Below are 21229 nucleotides of genomic sequence, written 5' to 3' on the forward strand. Positions count from 1 at the left end.
ACAAATGGAAGAACATACCATGCTCTGAATCAACATTGTTAAAAGTCTATACTACTCAAAGGATCTACAGACTTAATGCCATCCCCATTAAAATACCAACATCATACTTTCAAGATTTGGAAAAAATAATAGTTTGTTTGGTATGGAATCAGAACAAAACCCATAGAACCAAGGCAATTCTTAGCCATAAAAACAAATATGGAGGCATCACTTTACCAGACTTCAGGTTATACAAGTCCACAGTGATCAAAACAGCATGGTACTGGCACAAAAAAAGGAGACATAGATCTATGGAACAGAGTAGAAAACCAGAGATGAAACCAGCCTCATATCACCGTTTGATCTTTGATAATCCAAACAAAAGCATACACTGTGGAAAAGAATTCCTATTCAATAAATGGTGCTGGGAGAACCAGATAACCACATGTAAAAGACTGAAACTGCACCCACATCTGTTAGTACTTACAAAAATGGACTCATGGTGGATAAAAGATTTAAATATAAGACATGAAAATGACAAAAATTATAGAAAAAAGTGTGGCAAGTGTGGCAAAAACTCTAGATGGCATTGGCCTGGGTAAAGATTTTATGAAGAAGACTCCATTGGCAATTGTAACAAAAACAAAAATAAATAAATGGGACTTAATTAAGATAAAAATCTTCTGCAAAGCTAAGGGCACAGCAATTAAGCAAACAAAAAAACCTTCAGAATGAGAAATGATATTTGCATGTTACAAATCAGATGAAGGATTGATAAACAGAATCTACAAAGAACTCAAATTAGTCAACCAAAAAAGAGTAAACAATTTTATTTATCACTGAGCAAGAGATATGAATATGGGCAGTGCCTGTGGCTCAAAGAAGTAGGGAGCTGGCCCCATATGCCAGAGGTGGTGGGTTCGAACCCAGCCCTGGCCAAAAACTGCAAAAAAAAAGAGATATGAATAGAACCTTCTCCAAAGAATACAGATGAATGGCCAATAACAGATGAAAAAATGCCTAATCTGTGTGGGTGCCTGTAGCTCAGTGGTTAGATGCCAGCCCTGTGCACTAGGGGTGGCAGGTTGGAACCTGACCTGGGCCTGCTTAACAAAAACAAACAAACATAATTGCTCAATGTCCCTAATTATCAGAGAAACACAAATCAAAACCACCTTGAGATAACATGTAAACTCATTGAGAATAGCTCACATCACAAAATTCCAAAGCTGCAGATGCTAGCGTGGGTGTGATAAAAAGGGAACACTTATACTGTTGGTGGGACTGAAAACTAATACAGCCTGTTTTTAAAGAAGTATGGAGAATTCCCAAAGAACTAAGAATAGATTTTCTATATGATCCCCCCATCCCATTATAAGGGATCTGCTCAGAAGAAAAAAGAAATCATTTTCCTATAAGGTCATATACACTAGAACGTCTATCATAGCTCAATTCACAATCTCCAAGATGTGGAATCAACCCAAGGGCCCATCAATGTGTGAATGGATTAATAAACTGTGGTATATGTATACCATGGAATAGTATTCAGTTATACGAAGTTAGAGACTTTATGTCTTTTGTACTAACCTTTGATGGAGTTGGAGAATATTCTAGTTAGTAAAGTATCACAAGAATGGAAAAGCAAGTATTCAGTATACTCAAAATTAATGGTAAACCAGTAGATGAACAATACACACCCATACAAGAGAAAAACACAAACTCAACTTGGAGAAGGTAGATGGGAGGAGGGAGGTGGTCGGTGTGCTCTCACCTAATAGGCACAATGGAAGTGTATATGGCACACCTCCTGGGTGAGGGGCCTGACTACAACTTGGACTCTACCTCACAAATGCAAACAATGTAACCGAATTATCTATATCCTCATATTAATCTGAAATGATAAAAATATAGGTGAATAGAATTTCTCTGAAATGTGTCACAAGTAGACTCTGGAATTTTGTGTTAAAAGTCTTTTGTGGTCTTCATAGACATTTCATAAGTGGATGTTAGTACGGTGTAAAACTTAAGAAACGAGGCTCTGGAATCAGACCATCAGTTTCTAGCTCTGTGATCTTGAGTAAGTTACTTAACCTCTCTGTGCCTCGCTTTCTCATTTGGAAAATGGGGGTTACAAGGTTACCATCATGATATCATTTGTATAAAGTGTCTGGGACAATACTTGGCTTGTAGTAATTGTTTAATACATTGTAGCCATCCTCGGCAACCTACTTTATGGAATGGAATCACAAGAGATCTGAATTAGAATATAAAATTAATATACTCTGATGACAACTATATGATGACTTGCTTTCTTGCATGTTTCATTTTCTTCAGGCAGATAATTCTGAGTTTCAGTGTAACTGGCAAAAAAATAGCAAATGGTGGTTCTTGTATCCTCAGATATAAAGGAATTAAATAGTCACAGAGACGGTAATGGAGAAAAGGAAAATAAGAAAGATAAGAAAAATAGGAGAGGAAAGCTTGGCAGATCTTTTCCTTTGCCACCTCTGGCCTATACACTCCCCTCAGCATTAACAAACTGCTGGGGAATTCTGATCTAGGCTAGAAGTTGTACAGCAAACCGCATCATGAATTGAAAACTAGAATAAACCATGATATTTTCCTGAACCCGAAGTATTACTTTTTACTGAAACATGTATTAAACCAAAGTTGATCTAACAAAGCAAAAACAAACAAACAAAAAAAATCAAACCAAACCCACAAACCCCCCCTCAAAGGAATTAAAAACACAGTGAGAAGAACTGTAACCCAAACAACCACTGTATAAAACAAAACATCTTATCTGCAACTAATGAACCAAAATAAAACTGTCTTACCATCCCTATAAAACTGTGAGACTCTTGAGGGTAAGGTTGGGGCCTATCCATTCATTTATTTGTTCATTTTTAATTTCCCAAAATTACTCAGAATAGTGTCAGCTATACATTTTGTTCTCAATTTCCACTTTTGAATCAATTTCCTCCTGAAATTTACATGGTTTAAGAGTCTCTGTACTGAATATCATGCCAAGAAAAATTAAACTATAAACCTCCAAATATTTTCAATGTTTGTATATTTTTTTTTTTTGAGACAGAGCCTCAAGCTGTCCCCCTGGGTAGAATGCCGTGGCATTACAGCTCACAGCAACCTCCAACTCCTGGGCTCAAGCGAGTCTCCTGCCTCCGCCTCCCAAGTAGCTGGGACCACAGGCGCCCGCCACAACGCCCAGCTATTTTTTGGTTGCAGCCGTCATTGTTGTTTGGCGGGTCCGGGCTGGGGATTCGAACCCACCACCTTAGGCGTACGTGGCTGGCGCCTTAGCCGGTTGAGCTATAGGCGCCGAGCCCAATGTTTGTATATTAAGACAATGGTCATTCAATGGGAATAAGATGTTGGGAGTGCTGGTACTGTTACTGTAATATTTATTGTAAATAACTCAGGTAATTCAAGGTCATGTTGAAGTTTAATTTAACAAGTCAGGACTCAAAGTGATTTTTTTTCTTTGCCCCCAGTAGGAATAATTCATGTAACCCAACTAGAAAAAAAATTCATGTTATCCCACTTTGTCATAAACTATCACTTTTACACTAAGCAGAAAAAGGCTTTTTCTTATTATAAACGAAAAATTTTCATATGCCCTTTGTAAAATGTTATATATAAATGCTTGGACACAGAGAACTTAATCAAAACCCACGTTGCTTTAGGGTAGTTATATGTGAAATGCAATTTCCATTGTATTGAAGCCTCCATTCTGCAAATATTTATCTATTTTCAAAATTGCCAACACATTTGAAAAGCTTAATTGGTTTATACTCAAGGCACTGGAGAAAAGAAAAAAAATTACTTTCAAAAGGTATTTGCATGTATTTACTCTGTCCATGAAGAGTGCTTCTTTCAAGTGATCGTGAAACTCAATGTGATGTGAAACCATCCCAGATATTGTCCTAATGATCAAATTAGAAGAAAAGTCATCATTAATCAAACAATTGTTTTGATCACTGTACCTTTTTTTTCTGATTTATCGGAAACTTTTCCTCCAATTGGAGAGTAAGTAGTATCCATGGACTCGGTCCCTCTGTTCCCTTTGCTAACTCCATTTGCATAGAGCTCTCCTTCAACGGGCTGCAACTGCCAAGTCAGGCCGAACAAATGTACTGCTGCAAGAAAACAAGCCATATATTAACTTATTCCAGACTCACCGCGAAAGTTTCCAAACCATCTTTCTCTTTGCACCTATAAAATGACCAGTTCTCTGTTAGGCCAAGCAACTAGGAGTTTTTGACTACATCATACTTGCAGTTACTTCTATGCTATAAATACATATAAGTACATACTAACATTTGCTAAAATAGCTGCTGTTAAACAGTAGCTGTTGTTGAAATGAAGACTAACACCATCCCAGTGATAGAATTAGAAGTTGGGGTATTAGTTAACCAATTCTAGTGGGACTAGACTCAGTTCCTCAGTGCTGTAACCCCTTCTTTTCCATTTCCCTTAGTTATGTAACTCTACTTTGCATGTGGAAACTACCGTAATGATGGGTGGGCCATCACAATAACATGGAAGACCTCTATGGCTCTGATTTAATTCAGTTTGGCAAATACCAATATTTCCTGAATCCCTCCTATGCACAAGGCCCGATGATGGCTGCTGCAGTTGTTAAAATCTAGATGCGTATTAAGGTGGGATTTAGCAAACATAAAATGTTATGCTGAATAATTGACACAAGACAGGTTCAAACTGCTATTAGATTGAAAGTACTCAGTGTTGGTCAGTGTGCAGGAAAATGGGTATTCTCATAAACTCTTGATGAGAGTATAAAACTACAGTGATCTTTTTGGAGGGCAACATTTAAAATTTGACTTATCCTTTGAGCCAACAAGATTTAATTTCTATGAATTAATTATACATGTCACCAAACTATAACGCTGTCCACTGCAACATTTGAAAATAAAAAAGAGCCAATGATCCCATATATCACTAGGCAAGAGACATGAATAGAACCTTCTCTAAGGAAGACAGATGAATGGCTAACAAACATATGAAAAAATGCTCATCATCCCTAATCATCAGAGAAATGCAAATCAAAACCACCCTGAGATATCACCTAACCCCAGTAAGATTAGCCCACATCACAAAGTCCCAGAGCTGCAGATGCTGGTGCAGATGTGGAGAGAGGGGGACACTTTTGCACTGTTGGTGGGACGGCAAATACAGCCTCTTTGGAAAGAAATATGGAGAATCCTCAAAGATCTCAAATTAGATCTCCCATTTAACCCCGCAATCCCACTACTAAATATCTACTCAGGAGGACAAAAATGTCCTTTTTACCTTAAGGATATTTACACTAGATTGTTCACTGCAGCTCAATATACAATCACCAGAATGTGGAAACAACCCAAATGCCCATCAACTCAGGAATGGATTAACAAATTGTGGTACATGCACACCATGGAATACTATTCAGCCATAAAAAAGATAGTGACTTCACATCTTTTGTAATATCCTGGATGAAGCTGAAACACATTCTTCTTAGTAAAGTCTCACAAGAATGGAAAAGTGTACCTAATACTAATATGAAGCCAGTAGACGATTCAAAGCGTTCCTAAACAGGAGAAAACTCATTTCAATCAAGTTGGGGGGAGGGGTAATGAGGGAGGTGGAGCGGGTAGGGGTGCTCTCACTGAACGGGCATGGGTTGGGGGCTTTGGCACACCTTTTGTGTGTGGGACATAGCCATAAGACAAATACTACTTAACAAAATCAAATATTTTGGCCTGGCTGCTCATACCCTCACATTAGCCTGAAATAAATAAATGCATTAATGTACACAGTTATGATTTAATTAAAAAATTAAGAGGTAAAAAAATTAAAAAAAGAAAGTTGTGTCCAATCTAAATATTCATCAAGAGTAGATTAATCAAATAACTGATGAGATAGTGAATAATATGAAGATTAGGTGCCTGTTAAAAATCATGTTATAGGCTGGGCACAGTAGCGCACACCTATAATCCTAGCACTCTGGGAGGCCAAGGTGGAAAGACTGTTTGAGTCCAGGAGTTCAAGAAGAGCCTGAGCAAGAGCAAGACTCTGTCTCTTACAAAAATAGAAAAATTAGACGGCCCTAGTGGTGCATGACGATAGTTCTAGCTACTCAGGAGCCTGAGGCAGCAGGACTGCTTGAGCCCAGGAGTTTGACTTTGTAGTGAGCTATAATGACACCACTAGTGGCACTCCAGCTCAGGTTACAGAATGAGACTCCAACTCAAAAATAAAATACCATGTTGCAGGAGACTATGCAATAGTATGGGGAAAACTCATGATGCATCATATGCATAGTGAACAGTATGAATAGTATAATCTGAGATGTGTGTTTGTGTGCATGTGTGCAAGAGGCCTGGAGAGAAAAAGGTCGGGAAGGAGCTATAGCAACATGTTAATAGTATAGGGAACTATGGGGAATTTTTATTTTCTTCTTTATGATTTTTATATTTTTCATATTTTTTAATGATGAACATGTGTGATATTTCCCATCTGGGAAACAAAGAAGCTGTCATTTTAAAAGAAATGTTTTAAAGGAACAATGGATTAAAATTGGTTGGGCTGATCAAGGAGATTCTTTAAGGAGAAACGTCATAAATGGCATTTCAGGACTTTGGTAACAAGTCGTGAGTGTGTGTGTATGTGTGTGTGTGTGTGTGTGTGTGTGTGTGTGTACACATATTCATGTATGTGTATAGGTGTGCTGGGGGAGGGGATAAGAAAAAGGGAGAGAAAGGGAGGAATCCAAAATGGCTAAGGTGTTGAGCCTAACTAAAACAATGGGGAAACCATTAATAGAGTTAGGGAATGCTTCACTCAGACCAGCACTTGCTATATATAGTTGGCGCTGGATATGTGTTTTATTGAAAGAGGACTAGTTGAACATGTGATTTGAGCCAGGGTGAAGGCATGGGAGGAATGTAAGAAATTTGGCTTTGGGGATGCTGGGTTCCAGGGACCGATGGGCAATCCAGAGAGTGATGTTAGCCGTAGGAAGTTTGACATCTGGAGGAATACTAGAGCTGGAACAAGAGTGCAAAGTCATATCTACCAGAAGCAACAGTTGTGAGAGTGAATAAGGTCACTGAAGGGAGAGACTGTTAGGAGAGAACACTGCCTAGGCCAGAAACTCAGGGTGGGAAGAAACTCTTGTTTTCTCAGTGCATTTTCTCAGTATTGAGCAGATCCTACCAAAATGCAAAAATAAAAGAATCTGCTCATAAGCCATCTCGTACATTTTTTTTCCTTTGTGCCTTTAGGCGGACTGAAAAGGGATAATTTGTATGTGTAACACTCATACTTAATGTCTGAATTAGTGACTGAGAACAGAGGAGCTAGCCAGAGAGCCTATTTAAAAATCATTCATCCACTTTTAGTTGGAGCTAAAGAGATTTCCAACACCTACTTTCTAATTTATCCTTAAAGTTTTAAGCATTTAATTGGTTTCTACCCTTTTCTTTGGATTAAGGCCAGTGCTGCCTGATGAATTTCTCCTGCAATTATTGGAAACAATTGCAGCTCAGTGGCTAGTGGTTCTGAGTAAGGTATGGCACACAGCACGTTAAAAGAGCTGTACTGGTGCCATCTTTGTGATTTCCTTGCCAAAGGACTTGAAGTTTGGTTTAACATGCTTGTCCCAATTAAAGGCGTTTATCATTTTAATAGAAAATTTGGTTTACTCTGCCCACCAAATTATTTGAATGTGATGAATAGTAGAAGCTATATTGAAAATCTGTTTCATTCCCTTGGTTCAATTACTTTTGTGAAATTAGATGGGCCATATGTAACAAAAGGCAGAGCAGTTCTCATTTTGAAGACCAAGGGGGCTATTTTATATACTTTATTTAAGTTAAGTCAATTTCCTGAGGGCAGTTAAAAATGAGAGCAAATGCATGTAGTGAGATTCACGTCTAAATATATGAGGCAAGGATTAATTTTTCACCATGAAATGAAATGGACTGCTTCCAGCCAATCAAGACAGATGAAGAGGCCTGGGCACATTTAGTAGGGAACTCTTCAAATACAAAGCAGCCTTACAATTTTTCGAATTTACTGTATCGTTCCTAGGTACCAAGCTGTTTGGAATTTATACCTATATGAATATGTACTGAAAGTTAATTACTTGCTAGAGGCCACAGGTACCAGAGCAAGGCTACTGGCTTTTTCTTTGCTCCAAATCAAACTTCCATATGCTGAATTTTGCAAGAAAGCCAAAAAGTACATTGATGTGCAGGACAGACTGCAGTCACTAAACTTCAGTGTTCAGGTTTTATTAGAAGTAAATAATATTTCATCCATATAAAGACCAGTAAATAAAATTATTTTGACCACTAATATATACCAACACACCACCAGAAAGATATGATAGTACTTCTTGTATGATGATGCAGTATATTTATTGATTTATTCAATAAATATTTTCAAAGCTTGTGCTTTGCTTACTGGGAATGTTGGGGATACAGGCAAAAATAAGATTAAAAATATTTAACAGCCAGGACAGAATAGGCACTGAGTAAAAAAACTGTATCAGAAATAAAAGCAAATATAATCCACACAGCACATGCTGGCTGCATGTCAGCCTTGGATACGGGATGAAGATATGGCATTCTTAGCTTCTGGTGGGTTCTGATCCATCTCTGTATTATGTGTTTAGATCCATACTCTTTAGGCAAGTCTCTCAAACCCAAGGAGATGCATTATGAACCAACTGGCAAGAATTAAGGACATAACTAGAGATGAAAAACAGGGTAACGTTAAGTTACACTTATATATTGATTCAATTTTTTTGAGTGTCTACTTTGTGCCAGGCACTGTTTTCCAAAGTGTATAACAGTGACCACAATTGAAAAAAATCTCTATTCTCTCAGAACTTGTATGAGAAGGTGGTGAGTTAGGACAGGAAAAGAAAAAAAAAGTATGATATAAAATATAAAACAGATTATAACTTATGGAAAGAAAGAAAGAAATAACATTATACTGTCAGGTAGTTATAAGTACTGTGAAGAAAAAAAATAGGTAAGGGTGATCGAGGAAGGCCTCCCACAGGAGGTAATACTTGAACCAAGATCAGAATGAAGTGGAGTCACTATGAATATCTGGTGAAAGTATCTTACAGACAGATGCCAGAAATTACAAAACCATTGTAGCCTCTCAGGGAGTCTGTGGGGAACACTAGGAGCTCAGTGGGAGCTCAGTCAGGAAGACAAAGAATCGTATAAAAACTCATACGCAGAAGACTGGGCCCATAATCCCATCATCTTAGTGCTCTAATCAACTTTACATACTGGTCCCCAATAAACAAGAAGTGGATAGAAACTAATAACAGTAAAATCTCACATATCAGAATATGTACCTCCAAATCATTACTGTTGGTTAAAGTAGATGTAAGTACTCCCAACCCCAAGTAAAGTCAGTTATTGTACCTAAAGACATATATAATATATATACTCAATGAGTAGAGATAGACACTATTCAGATCGCTCAGGGAGTACCAATCCCATTATTTGTATTCCAATAAAATTCAATGGCTGGACAGAATATGTATGCCTAATCAGACACTCCAGGAGTAATGTCTTTTCAGCTGATTAAGAACAGCAGTCCCTAATGCTCTTTTAACAAATGTCTCCTGGTGCTAAGCCCTGTAAATTTTATAATTATTATCCTTCTTGTTTTATCCTATTGCAAAGAGCTATACTCTGAAATTATAAATTCATTACAAAGTTGAGGTAACAAATGGATTATCTTGCTGTCCCCAATTGCCAAACTCAATCAAGCACCTTGGATCTTAAGGCATCCTGACTGTATGAACAGAAGCTCTTATTAATTTGCACATTTCTATAGAAACGTCCAAGTCTCTCTGCAGTTATCTGTCCGTGTTCTGTTAGGCTGTTGGATACTTTTGTTCTCTTAAGTAAGATGACTGGTCTCTAGCAACAGTTGTAACTGATAATTCTTTCCTATTCCACTCCCCTTCATAAGGCAAATATTCACTTAATAAAAAAGAGACCACAAGAATGAATGCTTCAGAAGTGGATGTTAGAAATACATGCTGAGAGACTTAGGCCTGTATTGTCCAATATGGTAGCCACTCATCACATATGTCTATCGTGCACTTGGAATGTGGCCAGTCATAAAGACCTAGTACACATATGAAAGAATGTAAAATAGGACATTACTAATTTTATATTGAATACACATTGAAATGATAATATATTGGCTATATCAGATGAAATAATTTTTTATTTAAATTATTTTACCGGTTTCTTTTGACTTTTCAAATACGGTCATTATAAAATTTTAAATACCGTAAGTGGTTTGAATTGTATTTCTACTGAATGGTGACAATCTTGACTACTACGTTTCATAAAGAGATATGGCGTTTTTAATTTTGCACCCTATCACAGAGTCTACTATCGTATACTGAAGATCTCTGTATACATGTCTGCCTCATCGTTATTAAGCACTCAAAAGGCAGGAACCGTGCCTTCCTCATGTTCTGTCCCTGGTACCTAATCCAGTGCTTGGTAGTCAGGAAGTATACTGATAGAAGTAAAAGTAGTACAGCGACTTTGGAAGGCAATTTTGATACCTATTACAATCTAAATTAAGAGTGTTCTTTGGCCAAGGAAATCTACTCTCAGGAGTCTAAAAAACATAATAACCACATACGTGCATAAAGGAGCATGTACAAGGAAATGTACTAGAGCAGTAAATTGCTAGTTTACTGGCTTTGTTACATGGTAAAAAAAGAAAAAAAAAAGCCCAGAATGACCAATGTATCTATGGGAGAGTGGCACACCCATGTTATAAAATCCTATGTAAGAATTAAGAAGACTGATACTGAGAAATTGTCAAATTGAAAGAAATTGTGGAGACATGGCAACTAAGAGCAATATGGGATCCTGGAACAGAAAAGACAGTGAAAAAAACCGTAGAAATCTGAATTAAAGTCTAAATTTGGTTAGTAGCATCATATCAATGTTAATTTCTTAGTTTTAGTGATTGTAGTATAGTTATGCAAGATGTTAACATTGGGAAAAGCTCAGTGACAAATACAGGAATTCTGTGCTACATTTACATTTTTGCAAGTCTAAAATTATTTCAAAATAAAAAGCCAAAGAGAGAGAGAGAGAGAAAGGAGTGATCTAGTGATATGCTGGAGCTGCCTTACACTGGTTTGCACGAGCCAACTGTGTGCATCTCTTCCCAATTCCACCTCCAGTGACTTCATATTGGCAGTCGAAATGAGTCTTGGTGGGTGTATTTACACTCCAGCAATCAGCAAATGCTGCAAATCAGGGATTTTTGGCGCAGAGAGTTGGTTGTTAAACATTTGTCAGCACATCACTGGATGACCTATACATACTGACATGAAAAGAGCACTAAGATTTGTATGAAAGAGGATAGAACAATGCGTATGCTATGATCCTGCTTAAGTAGAAAATGTATATATATGAATGTAAATGCATAGAGAGAGAACTGAAAGGATGCATACCAAACTGTTGATCTTTACCGTGGGTCGCTGGGGAACTAAAAGGCTAGCTTGACACTTTCATCGTATTGTTAGAATCCTTTACAATGATAGTTTATTCACGTATTATTACATGAGTTAAAAAATACTAGGTACATAACAGACCTTTGTTAAGCTGAAGGGATACTTGCATTGTTGTATTCCGTCTCTTTTATTGTTGGTTTCTGTCTAAAACAGAGCTTTTAAAAACATTTTACAGAAGAAGAACCATCCAGCAATTAAGAATAATCCCCCAAGACCTAAAACATAAAATAGAATTCATTGGATTGAAACTGATTGGGGGGTCCCCAAACTCTAAGAATATGGTTCGAAATGGAAGGGCCTAAATAATTTTTCTCAATATATATGAATAAGGAAAATTGAGGTGTTGGGAGGAATTCCTTTTAGGTATTTAAATTTATTGGAATATCATTCTAGTGCTAGTGTCAGAAGATAGGACTACTTCTTATGTTATTTTGTATCTTTTGGTGTTTTGTGCCCCCTCTCTTACAGATGATATTTGAATGAATTTGGTAACAAAATAAATAGGCTTTGCTTATAAATATGCAAGTGAACCTTGAAATTGCCATCCTTTTATGGCAAATACAATGTTGCTTTCAAGGAATTCATTTCGTACTTTAAAATGCACACATATTCAGCTGAGGATGTGTTATTTATTGATTGCAAGAATGTTGGGTATTATTTTCTAATTATAATAAATCTATGTAGAAAGATTACAGTCTGTTTCATAAATCTGAGCATTATGGATGATACCATATTTCAAATTATGCCAACACAAAGGCATATGATGTTTTTCTAGATAATTTATTTTCCTTTTTTGTCAGTATTTTTCCCCCATCAGTTCCCTTACATATCTTGCTTCAAGTTCCTTCAGGCTATGGAATGCTCTGGCTTTTGTACTTTACTTCCAAAGCTTGTCAAAGCTACAGATCTACTTGTGAGTTGTATAGTTCCCTTCCTGAAAAATATACCAAGTACATTACTCAGATGGTGACCCCTGATGCCTTCAAGCTTTCAACTTAACTCCTATGGGAAGCAATCTCACTGGACCGATACTTCAGTGGCCATCAGGTGAGACTTGATGCTTCTGCCATAAGGAATATCACTGCAAAATAAATGCTACTTGAATTAAATGCAGTGACTGCTAACGTCACAGAAACCAGGTTATCTTTCCATCTTAAAATAAATCTCATTTTTATTACATTAAACATCAAACTGGTATCCTAGTGAACTATAGCCCTTTGATAAATTACCTTCAGATCTGAGTTTTAGCCTAGTAATAACCAGATTACATGCAGGATTGAAAACTTAGTTTCCAGAGAAGCATTTTTCAAGAATAAAGGAAGTAATACATGTTTATTTATGATACTTTACTATTGCCTCAGCAATAAAGTTCCATTCAAGTATTCTCTTTCTTTTCCTGGGGTTAGATGTATACATTTTCTACTAAAAATAGTGTCTGTGCTTTCACCACATCATGAGAATAAATAAAACATGCTTATTTCTTCCTTTGCAAAGCAATTTAAATGTAGTCAATATGGCTTTGAGATCCTTTTCAAACACTTTTGAATGCCTAAAAAGCTGTTGTGTTCGGTATGGCTAAAATTTCCTTAGGAAAAAAAAAGTTCACTAATTTAAAAAAAAAAGCGAGTAAAAAGAAGTTTAGCTTGAACAGTCTTTGCATAATACACTTTTCAAGTCTGTCATGAAGAAACAGTGAAATTAAATGCCAATTAAGAAAAGATTGAGATGGTACAACAGAGGCAGTAAGGACACCTTTTCGGATGCTCCGAATGTTTGAATACCTATTTTTTCCTCTCCTAAATGAAATGAATTATTCTCTAGTGCAGCATGCTTTCTTTTTGCCTTATTATGATCTCAATTTCATCCAATACTCAGGCTAGAAGAGATTCTATCAAAGTCATAAATCATTTTAATATCTCAGTCCTATATTATATTATCTTAAAACTTTCATTCGCTATGTATTTTATATTTTCTGTTCCAAGGCTCCAGCAATATTTATAAATAACATGTCTATTTGGGTACCTTATCACAGGCTTAATATATGATCTCCATTTGCAGTTGCGTAACGGGCCCATCTGTGTATTCCTTATCAGACAGACACAATTATTTAGTGGTTTCATCTCAAGTCACAGCACCAATAAGTGTTCTCCATAACTCAAATCTTATTTATTTTTGTATTATTATTTGCTTTGTGGAGTCAGGAAGAATCAGCAGCACAATGATGGGAAAAAATTTATAAAAAAACAGCTTAATGAACAATGTAGCTAAAATATCAATTTAGCTAGGAATCAGTACTTTTGATTCTTCTTTAACAATTTCTTTTCCTTTCCCATTTTATTTGATTTTCTGCTCAAATAATTCTTTCTCCCTTTCACTGTGGTCCATGTTACGGCCTGTCATTTCTTCATGATCAATAACAGAAGTCTCTTAGAGTCTTAAATAGGTTCTTACTTTTTTTTTTTTTTTTTTGGTTTGAGTACTTATTGGTAATAGTATCTGTGTTCTTATAAAAAGACCCAAATAAAACTGGTGCTTATGCAGAATAAGAAATAAACCTATACAACTCTCCTCTTACCCATTTTTCTTTACAGATTTAAATTTTGAAAATGGAAATATATTCTTTGATTTATATCTACAACCCCTGATGCTTTGAAACTTACTTTTCTGATTTGGAATCATGCAGCCATAGCTATAGATACATGGTATCTATCTTTACTCAGAACTTCAAGCCGTCTCCATGTAAGCAATAATTATTTGTGGTCTGATTACTGCTCATTGAATACAAGACTGTCCTGTCCTACGTGCTGAAGATAGAAAAGTAACCGGTTACAAAAAACTTTGTCCTCTTGAAGCTTAACCCTTTATTTAAAGGGAGGCAGCTGTCAGATGGTATGGTAAAGAGCAGAGACTCTGGAGGCAAGCTTGCTTGGTTCAAATCCCAATTCTGCCACCAATTAGTTGTGTGACCTTGGACAAGTTAATCTTATGTCTCAGGATCCTCACCATAAAATGTGCATAATAATAGCACCTTCTCCATAAGGTTGCTGGAGGTCCTAAATAAGTCAGTGTATGTAAGGTAACTAAAAAAATGCCTAGCACATTCTAAATGCTCAATAAATACTAGCCATTGTTACTTACATCTGGTTAATTACCTCCTTAAGCTAAGCTTTACAAAACCATATTGAAAGAGGAGAAAGGTAGGAGGTCATTTGCTCATTGAATCCTCTCCTCTCCTACCCTAAGAGAGGATTATGTAGCTTGTCTTCAGAAAGTAATATGGAGAGACTCAAGTTTTCTGAGAGAAATTCAGCTTTCACCTTCACACAGCTATATCGCTGAGTTTAAAAACTCACCTAATTCTAAACCCTTGACTTCATTAAGAACAGACATTCATTTCTCTTCCTATGCCCCATCCACATCCCCCATAGCTGCTCATTTCTTTTCCTCCATCATCATGGCCAACAGGATCTGGAAGTTTTAGGTTTTGGGTTTTCTTGGTGAAAGGTTTTCAGAAATTAGAACACAAGATTTTTAAGATGTCATCATTTCTTAGCAGAGTACACTTTTGACAAAGGTTAGCATAAAACAGTTAGAGCCTCATTTCATGAAACATAACTGAGAATTCTCACATAGCCATATAGTGTGAAATGGGTCCCAAGAAAATTTTCAGCTGTGTTGTCTGGCACAAATATGCAATCTTAGGTGATGGATTCAACTCTAGTAAATTGATCTGTATGGGTATGGGAATTTGTCTGCAACATAATAAAATCATGCTATGTTAGAGATCAAAAAGACCACAGGCTAGCTGGAATATAGTTTGGAAAGGAGGGTAAGGAGTAAACAAAGTGAAGAAACTCCCAAAACACTGGGTGATCAAGTTTAGCATCATCAATGACAGCATGTAAATGATGGCACACACATTTCATATGATGTGTTGATAATGGCACCTCTGTGGTCTTCCTCCCCCAAATCCAGTCTAGATATGGGAAAAACATTAGCAAAACCCAAACTGAGGGAAAATCTGTGAAAAACTGACCATGGCTACTCAAAACTGTCAAAGTCAGCCAGGACAAGAAACTGTTAAGAGATCAGAGGAGGCTAGGGAGACATGACACTTAATGCACTATTCTACTCTGAGCTGGATCCTGGAACAGAAATAAAAACATTGGGAAAAATTGGCAATATCCAAATCAAGGGTCCAGTTCAATTAACTGTAATCATCAATGTTAGTTTCTTAGTTATAACAAACGTACTATGGTGAGATAAAACGTTATCAATAGGCGAACCTAAATAAGGAGTATATAGGAATTCTTTGTATTATCTTTGCATCTTTTCTGTAAATCTAAAGGTGTTCCAAAATTAAGCACTTCTTTTAGAAAGAAAATACCACAAACGATTTGGCTCAACCCTCTCATTTTACAGAAGATCCCCATTGCTGTTGAGTTCACCTTTTATTCCATGGTGGTCTGAGAAGATACAAGGAATAATTTCTACACTTCTAAATTTGCTGAGGTTAGACTTGTGTCCTGGAATATGATCTATTTTGGAGCATGACCCATGGGCTGATGAGAAGAATGTCAATACAGTTTTATTAGGGTGAAATGTTCTGTAGAGGTCTGTAAAATCCATTTGTTCTAGGTCAGGTTTAAGTCTACTATTTTCTTGTTTAGTTTCTCCTTGGAGGATCTATCCAAAACTGTCAGAAGACCGTAATCTTCTGCCTTGAAACACCTCCTCATTCAAGAACTCCACTCATCTCAGCCTTCCAGAGGGCTAGGATTATAGGTGTGAGCCACCCAGTTTGGTCATTTTCTCTTTCTTTGTTGCCCTCCTATCCTCCCTCCTTTTGCCTCTTCCTCACTTTATCCTTCCTTCCTCCAAATCTCTCTCTCTCATTCACTTGCTCTCCCCCTTTTTTTCTTTCCTTCATCCATTTCTTTCCTCTCTCTTTCTTCTACAACTTCAGATAAACATATCTGCTAGCAAACAAACAAACTGTACAAGTGATCTCTGAATGGGTTCTCTTGAACTCTATAATTGAAATGGGTGAATTGTGGAGTGTGTGAGTTATATCTGAATGGAGTAGTTATTACTAAATCTATGTGCTATTATGTATGATCCAAATAGACAAAAACCTTTATTAAAACATAAGCATGGATATGAGGACCATAGCTCACACCTTTAATCTTAGTACTCTCAGAGGCCAATGCAGAACAATCACTGGAAGCTAGAGTTTTCAGACCAGACTGAGCAACATAGTGAGACCCCACTTGTCCAAGAAATAAGAGAAAAACTTCCTTAGCAGTGGTGGCATGGGCCTGTACTCTCAGCTGCTGAGAAGTATAAACTCAGGAGGATCACTTGAGGTCAGTAGCTTGCATTACCTTGAGCTTTGATGGTACCACTGTACTTTTCTGGGGGAAAGGAGGAAAGGCAGTCTCAAACCTATAAGAGATATACTGTATTGGTGCAGGAAAATTCCGGTGGCATACAAAATATTTTATACGTGTATCCTAAATGGGATTTATGACCAGGATTGGCAGTCTAGCTCAATGAGACAGACTCTCACTCTGTTGCCCAGGCTAGATTCTCAAGGCCTCAGCCCAGCACACAGCGACATCCAACTCTTGGGTAGAAGGGATCCTGCAGCCTCAGCTCTGAAGTAGCTGGAACTACAGGCAAGTGCCACAAACCTTGGCTACCTTTTCTATTTTACTAGAAATCAGGTGGGAGATCGGGGCTCAGGGTGTCTTCCTGTTGCTTAACCTTGTCTCCAGCACAGGGTTTCAGCCCACCTTAGCCTCCCAGAGCATCCAAATATTGTAAACATGTGTGGCAGAAGTGTCCTCTACTTAAGAAATGCCCTGATCATGGCTTTGAGGAGTGTCCAGTCTTCAGGCCCCTGTGACACACAGGGATTATGTCAGGACTGTTTTGCATATCCGTGGTGGCAGATATCACCACAGTTATGCACAGATCTCATGAGCAAAAAAGAGAGGTTTCATTAGTGTTTGTATATCGAACGTGTGGCCCAACATAACTCTTCTACTTCCTATGTGGCCAAGAAGCCAAAAGTTTGGACACACCTGGCATGGAAGTCAGGAATGTTGGACCTTTCCAGATAGGCTGACATTTCCCATGATCATCATAAATAACTGCAGCTATGGAATACACTACTGGATGAATTGCCTAACCAGATTTTGAGAGAGGACCTTCAATGAGACACCTATATTCCCAATAAACCTATTCTAGAGTAGTAAGTAAAACACCATGAAAGTAGAACTGAGAATTGTGTGACATACTTGTCAGGTCTGTGAAATCACAGTCTGATCTTTGGGGTCGGGTTCCTGATCTACAACATCCTAGGGCTGGAGGAAGTGTAAACCACACTCTTCCATCTGCTTACAAATTCATGACTTGAAAAATAAAGGAAGGGTTGTTGAATACCTTGGTCACAGACAAAGAAACTTTAGTAAGCAAGAGTTGAGTGTGGAGAAAAGAACCCCACTCTTTTGTAACAGTTTGACCCCAACAACAACAATAAACCCAGACAGCCACTAAACATGCTTAGCAGGAATAAGGTTAAGCTTGAAATGGTAACCCCGGGTAACACCCATTGTGATGTCATCCACGGTGACCATGTAATGCCTTCATCTTGTAATGTCCTGGGATCCAGGTCAAAGATACTAAGTGGCCTTTCTGCTCACTTCAGCTGGTATCCCTCAAGTATTTGGACCAGGAAACTTCTTAGCCCTCCATTCACAGAGAAAGAAGTTTTCTCCCATTTGTGCCTTATTGATTCTATTGACAGTTGATTTCCTAGCACTAGGCTGACACAACAGTTGACATTTTGTAAAGCAGTGTGACTCAAGCTGTAGCACAGCTGATAAAACTGAATGGAGTCACATAACTGGGATGCTATTTCAAGTACCTGTTTTGACCCCTATTTCAAAACATCCATTTGAGAGAAGCTTACAAATTTACTATGCCCGGCTATAGTGTCAATTTGTCAAAGCTTCATAGGTCTTAAGAATTTCTACTTTCCTTGCACCACCAAGGTAATTCTTTTTTTTTTTTAGATGATGACAATGTTTGTTGGTTGGTTTGTTGGTTTGCCTGTGCATGTGTGTGTGTATAGGTATTTTTGAGATATGGTTTCTGTATGCTGCCCAGGCTAGTCTTTCGTAGCTTCAGACTAGATCATAGAAACCTCAAACTTCAGGATTCAGGCAATCCTCCTGCCTGAGACTCTCATGTGTCTACAACTACAGGTGCCTATCTTGATGCCTAGATAATTTTTCACTTTTTAGTAGAGACTTGGTCTGACTCTTCTCAGCACTCCCTCGTTCAAGAACTCCACACATCGCAGCCTGCCAGATGGCAAGGATTATAGGTTTGAGCTGCAAGTTTGGTCATTTTGTCTTTCTTTGTTTCCCTCCCTCCCTCTTTTCATCTCTCCCTCACTTTATCCTTCCTTCCTCCAATTCTCTCTCATTTGCTGGCTCTCTCCGTTTGGTTCTTTCTTTCATCCCTTTCTTTCCTCTCTTTCTCTCTCTCCATATTCTACATATTCATGGAATCTTCTCTAGTAAGAAAAGAAGTAGGAGGAGCCTCTGACTCATTGAGTACACAGCTGGCCCCATATACTAAGGGTGGTGGGTTCAAACCTGGCCCTGGCCAAACTGCAATAAAAAAAAAAAAAAAAGCTGGGCATTGTGGCGGGCTCCTGTGGTCCCAGGTACTCAGGAGGCTGAGGCAAGAGAATCACCTAAGCCCAAGGGGTGGAGGTTGCTGTGAGCTGTGATGCCACAGCACTCTACCTAGGGCGAGAAACTGAAACTATCTCAAAAAAAAAAAAAAAAGGAAAAGAAATAAAAGAGAGAAAGTAACAAGGTATGGAAAAGATCCCTAAATGTATATTCTCAAATTCTATATTGGAAATGGGTGAATTGTGGAGTGTGTTTACTATATCTGAATAGAGTTCTTATTTTTTAATCTACCAGCTATTTTCTATTATTAAAATAGAGAAAAAGCTTCATCAAAGCATAAACATGGAAGAGCACCATAGCTCTTACCTATACTCCTAGCACTTTAAGAGGCCGAGGCAGAAAGATCACTGGTAGCTGGGACTTGCAGACAACACTGAGCAACATACTGAGACTCCATTTGTCATCAACCAAAAAATGCAAACCATATGTGCCAGTACTCCTAGCTGCTGAGAAGCATCAAGTCAGGAGGTTCAGTCGAGGTAAGTAGCTTGCATTGCCTTGAGTTATGATTGTACCACTGTATTTCTCTGGGGCAAAAGGAGGAAACACTGTCTCAAATCTATAAGAGATATACTTACTGTATATGTCCCAAGAAAGTCTGCTAGCATACAAAATATTTTATAAATATATAGCAAACAGGAATTATTACTAGGAATGTGAATCTAATTCAATATGGGAAATTCAAGTAATAGAAGACATTACATTCATAGAAGAAATAAGAAAAAACACATGATTGGCACTGCCCATAGCTTAGTGGTTACGTTGCGGCTACATACACCAGGCTGGCAGGTTCAAACCCAGCCCGGGCCAGCTAAATAACAATGACAACTGTAACAAAAAAATAGCCAGGCACTGTGTCAGGTGCCTGCAGTCCCAGCTACTTGGGAGGCCAAGGCAAGAGAATCGCATAATTTCAAGAGTTTGAGGTTGCTGTGAGCTGTGAAGCCATGGGACTCTACCCAGGGTGTATAGCTTGAGACTCTGTTTCAAAAGAAAAAAAATGCATGATCATCTCACAGACACAGAAAAGGCCGCAACACATCTTAAAGATAAAAGCTTTTAAAAGTCTTAGACGAGAAGGGAACTTCGTCAGTAATACAAATTGTATCTACGGATGATTGGATAGATATAATGGGCTATAATCATATGATGAAATATTTTTTAACAATCAAAGGGAATGAACTGCATATTTATGTTACAATAGGAATGAACCTTTAAAACACCATGATACGGGAAAAAGGCCAGTTACAAAAGACCACATACAGTATGAGTGTCCTTAGAAGAAAACATCAAGACAAGGCCAATTGTCTGCTACGAGTAGTGGGCTGCTGGGGGAGGCTGGTGGGGAGGATGAAAGTGACTACTAGTAGGTAGATTTCTTTGGGTGGAGAGAGAAGAAAAAGTTCTATAATTAGTTTGTGATGATAGCTGTACAATTCTGTGAATATACTAAAAAACACAGGATTGTACACTTTAAAAGGACCAGCCTGAGCAAGAGAGAAACCCCATCTCTAAAAAGTAGCTGGGCATTGTGGTGGGTTCTTATAGTCCTAGCTACCGGGTGGGCTGAGGCAGGGAATCATTTTAACACCAAGACTGTGAGGTTGCTGTGAGGTCAAATCGCTTTGACCCCAAGAGTTAGTGGTTGCTGTGAGCTATGCCTCCATCACACTCTACCAGGGTGACACAGTGAAAGTCTGTCTCAAAAAAAAGTCAGGCAATGTATAACTCTTAGGCCAGGGACTGAGATCCTTTCTCAAAAAACCCTGATCAAACAAACAAACAAAACAGAAGGACAAAGAGAACAAATGCAAAATCTGTGACACTTCTGAATAACTTGGCTCTGGTCTGGAGAGATTTGGATTTAAAGGGCCAATATCACCCT

The 21229-nt window shown here is 37.9% G+C and overlaps 1 protein-coding gene across 3 annotated transcripts in view; it reads right to left on the reverse strand.

Moving 5' to 3' along the window:
- TENM1 (teneurin transmembrane protein 1) overlaps positions 1 to 21229 on the reverse strand; it is a 596275-nt gene that overhangs the window by 316363 nt on the left and 258683 nt on the right. For 2 of the 3 annotated variants that reach the window (XM_003801898.2, XM_003801899.2), the window contains exon 6: positions 3984 to 4136. In XM_003801898.2, the coding sequence (XP_003801946.1) occupies positions 3984 to 4136 (153 nt within the window). The remainder of the gene's footprint in view (positions 1 to 3983; positions 4137 to 21229) is intronic. The other variant, XM_012812797.1, reaches the window with a different exon arrangement.

The sequence above is a fragment of the Otolemur garnettii genome, unplaced genomic scaffold (genome assembly GCF_000181295.1).
Source record: "Otolemur garnettii isolate 467f Iridium unplaced genomic scaffold, OtoGar3 scaffold00224, whole genome shotgun sequence".
Taxonomy (NCBI): domain Eukaryota; kingdom Metazoa; phylum Chordata; class Mammalia; order Primates; family Galagidae; genus Otolemur; species Otolemur garnettii.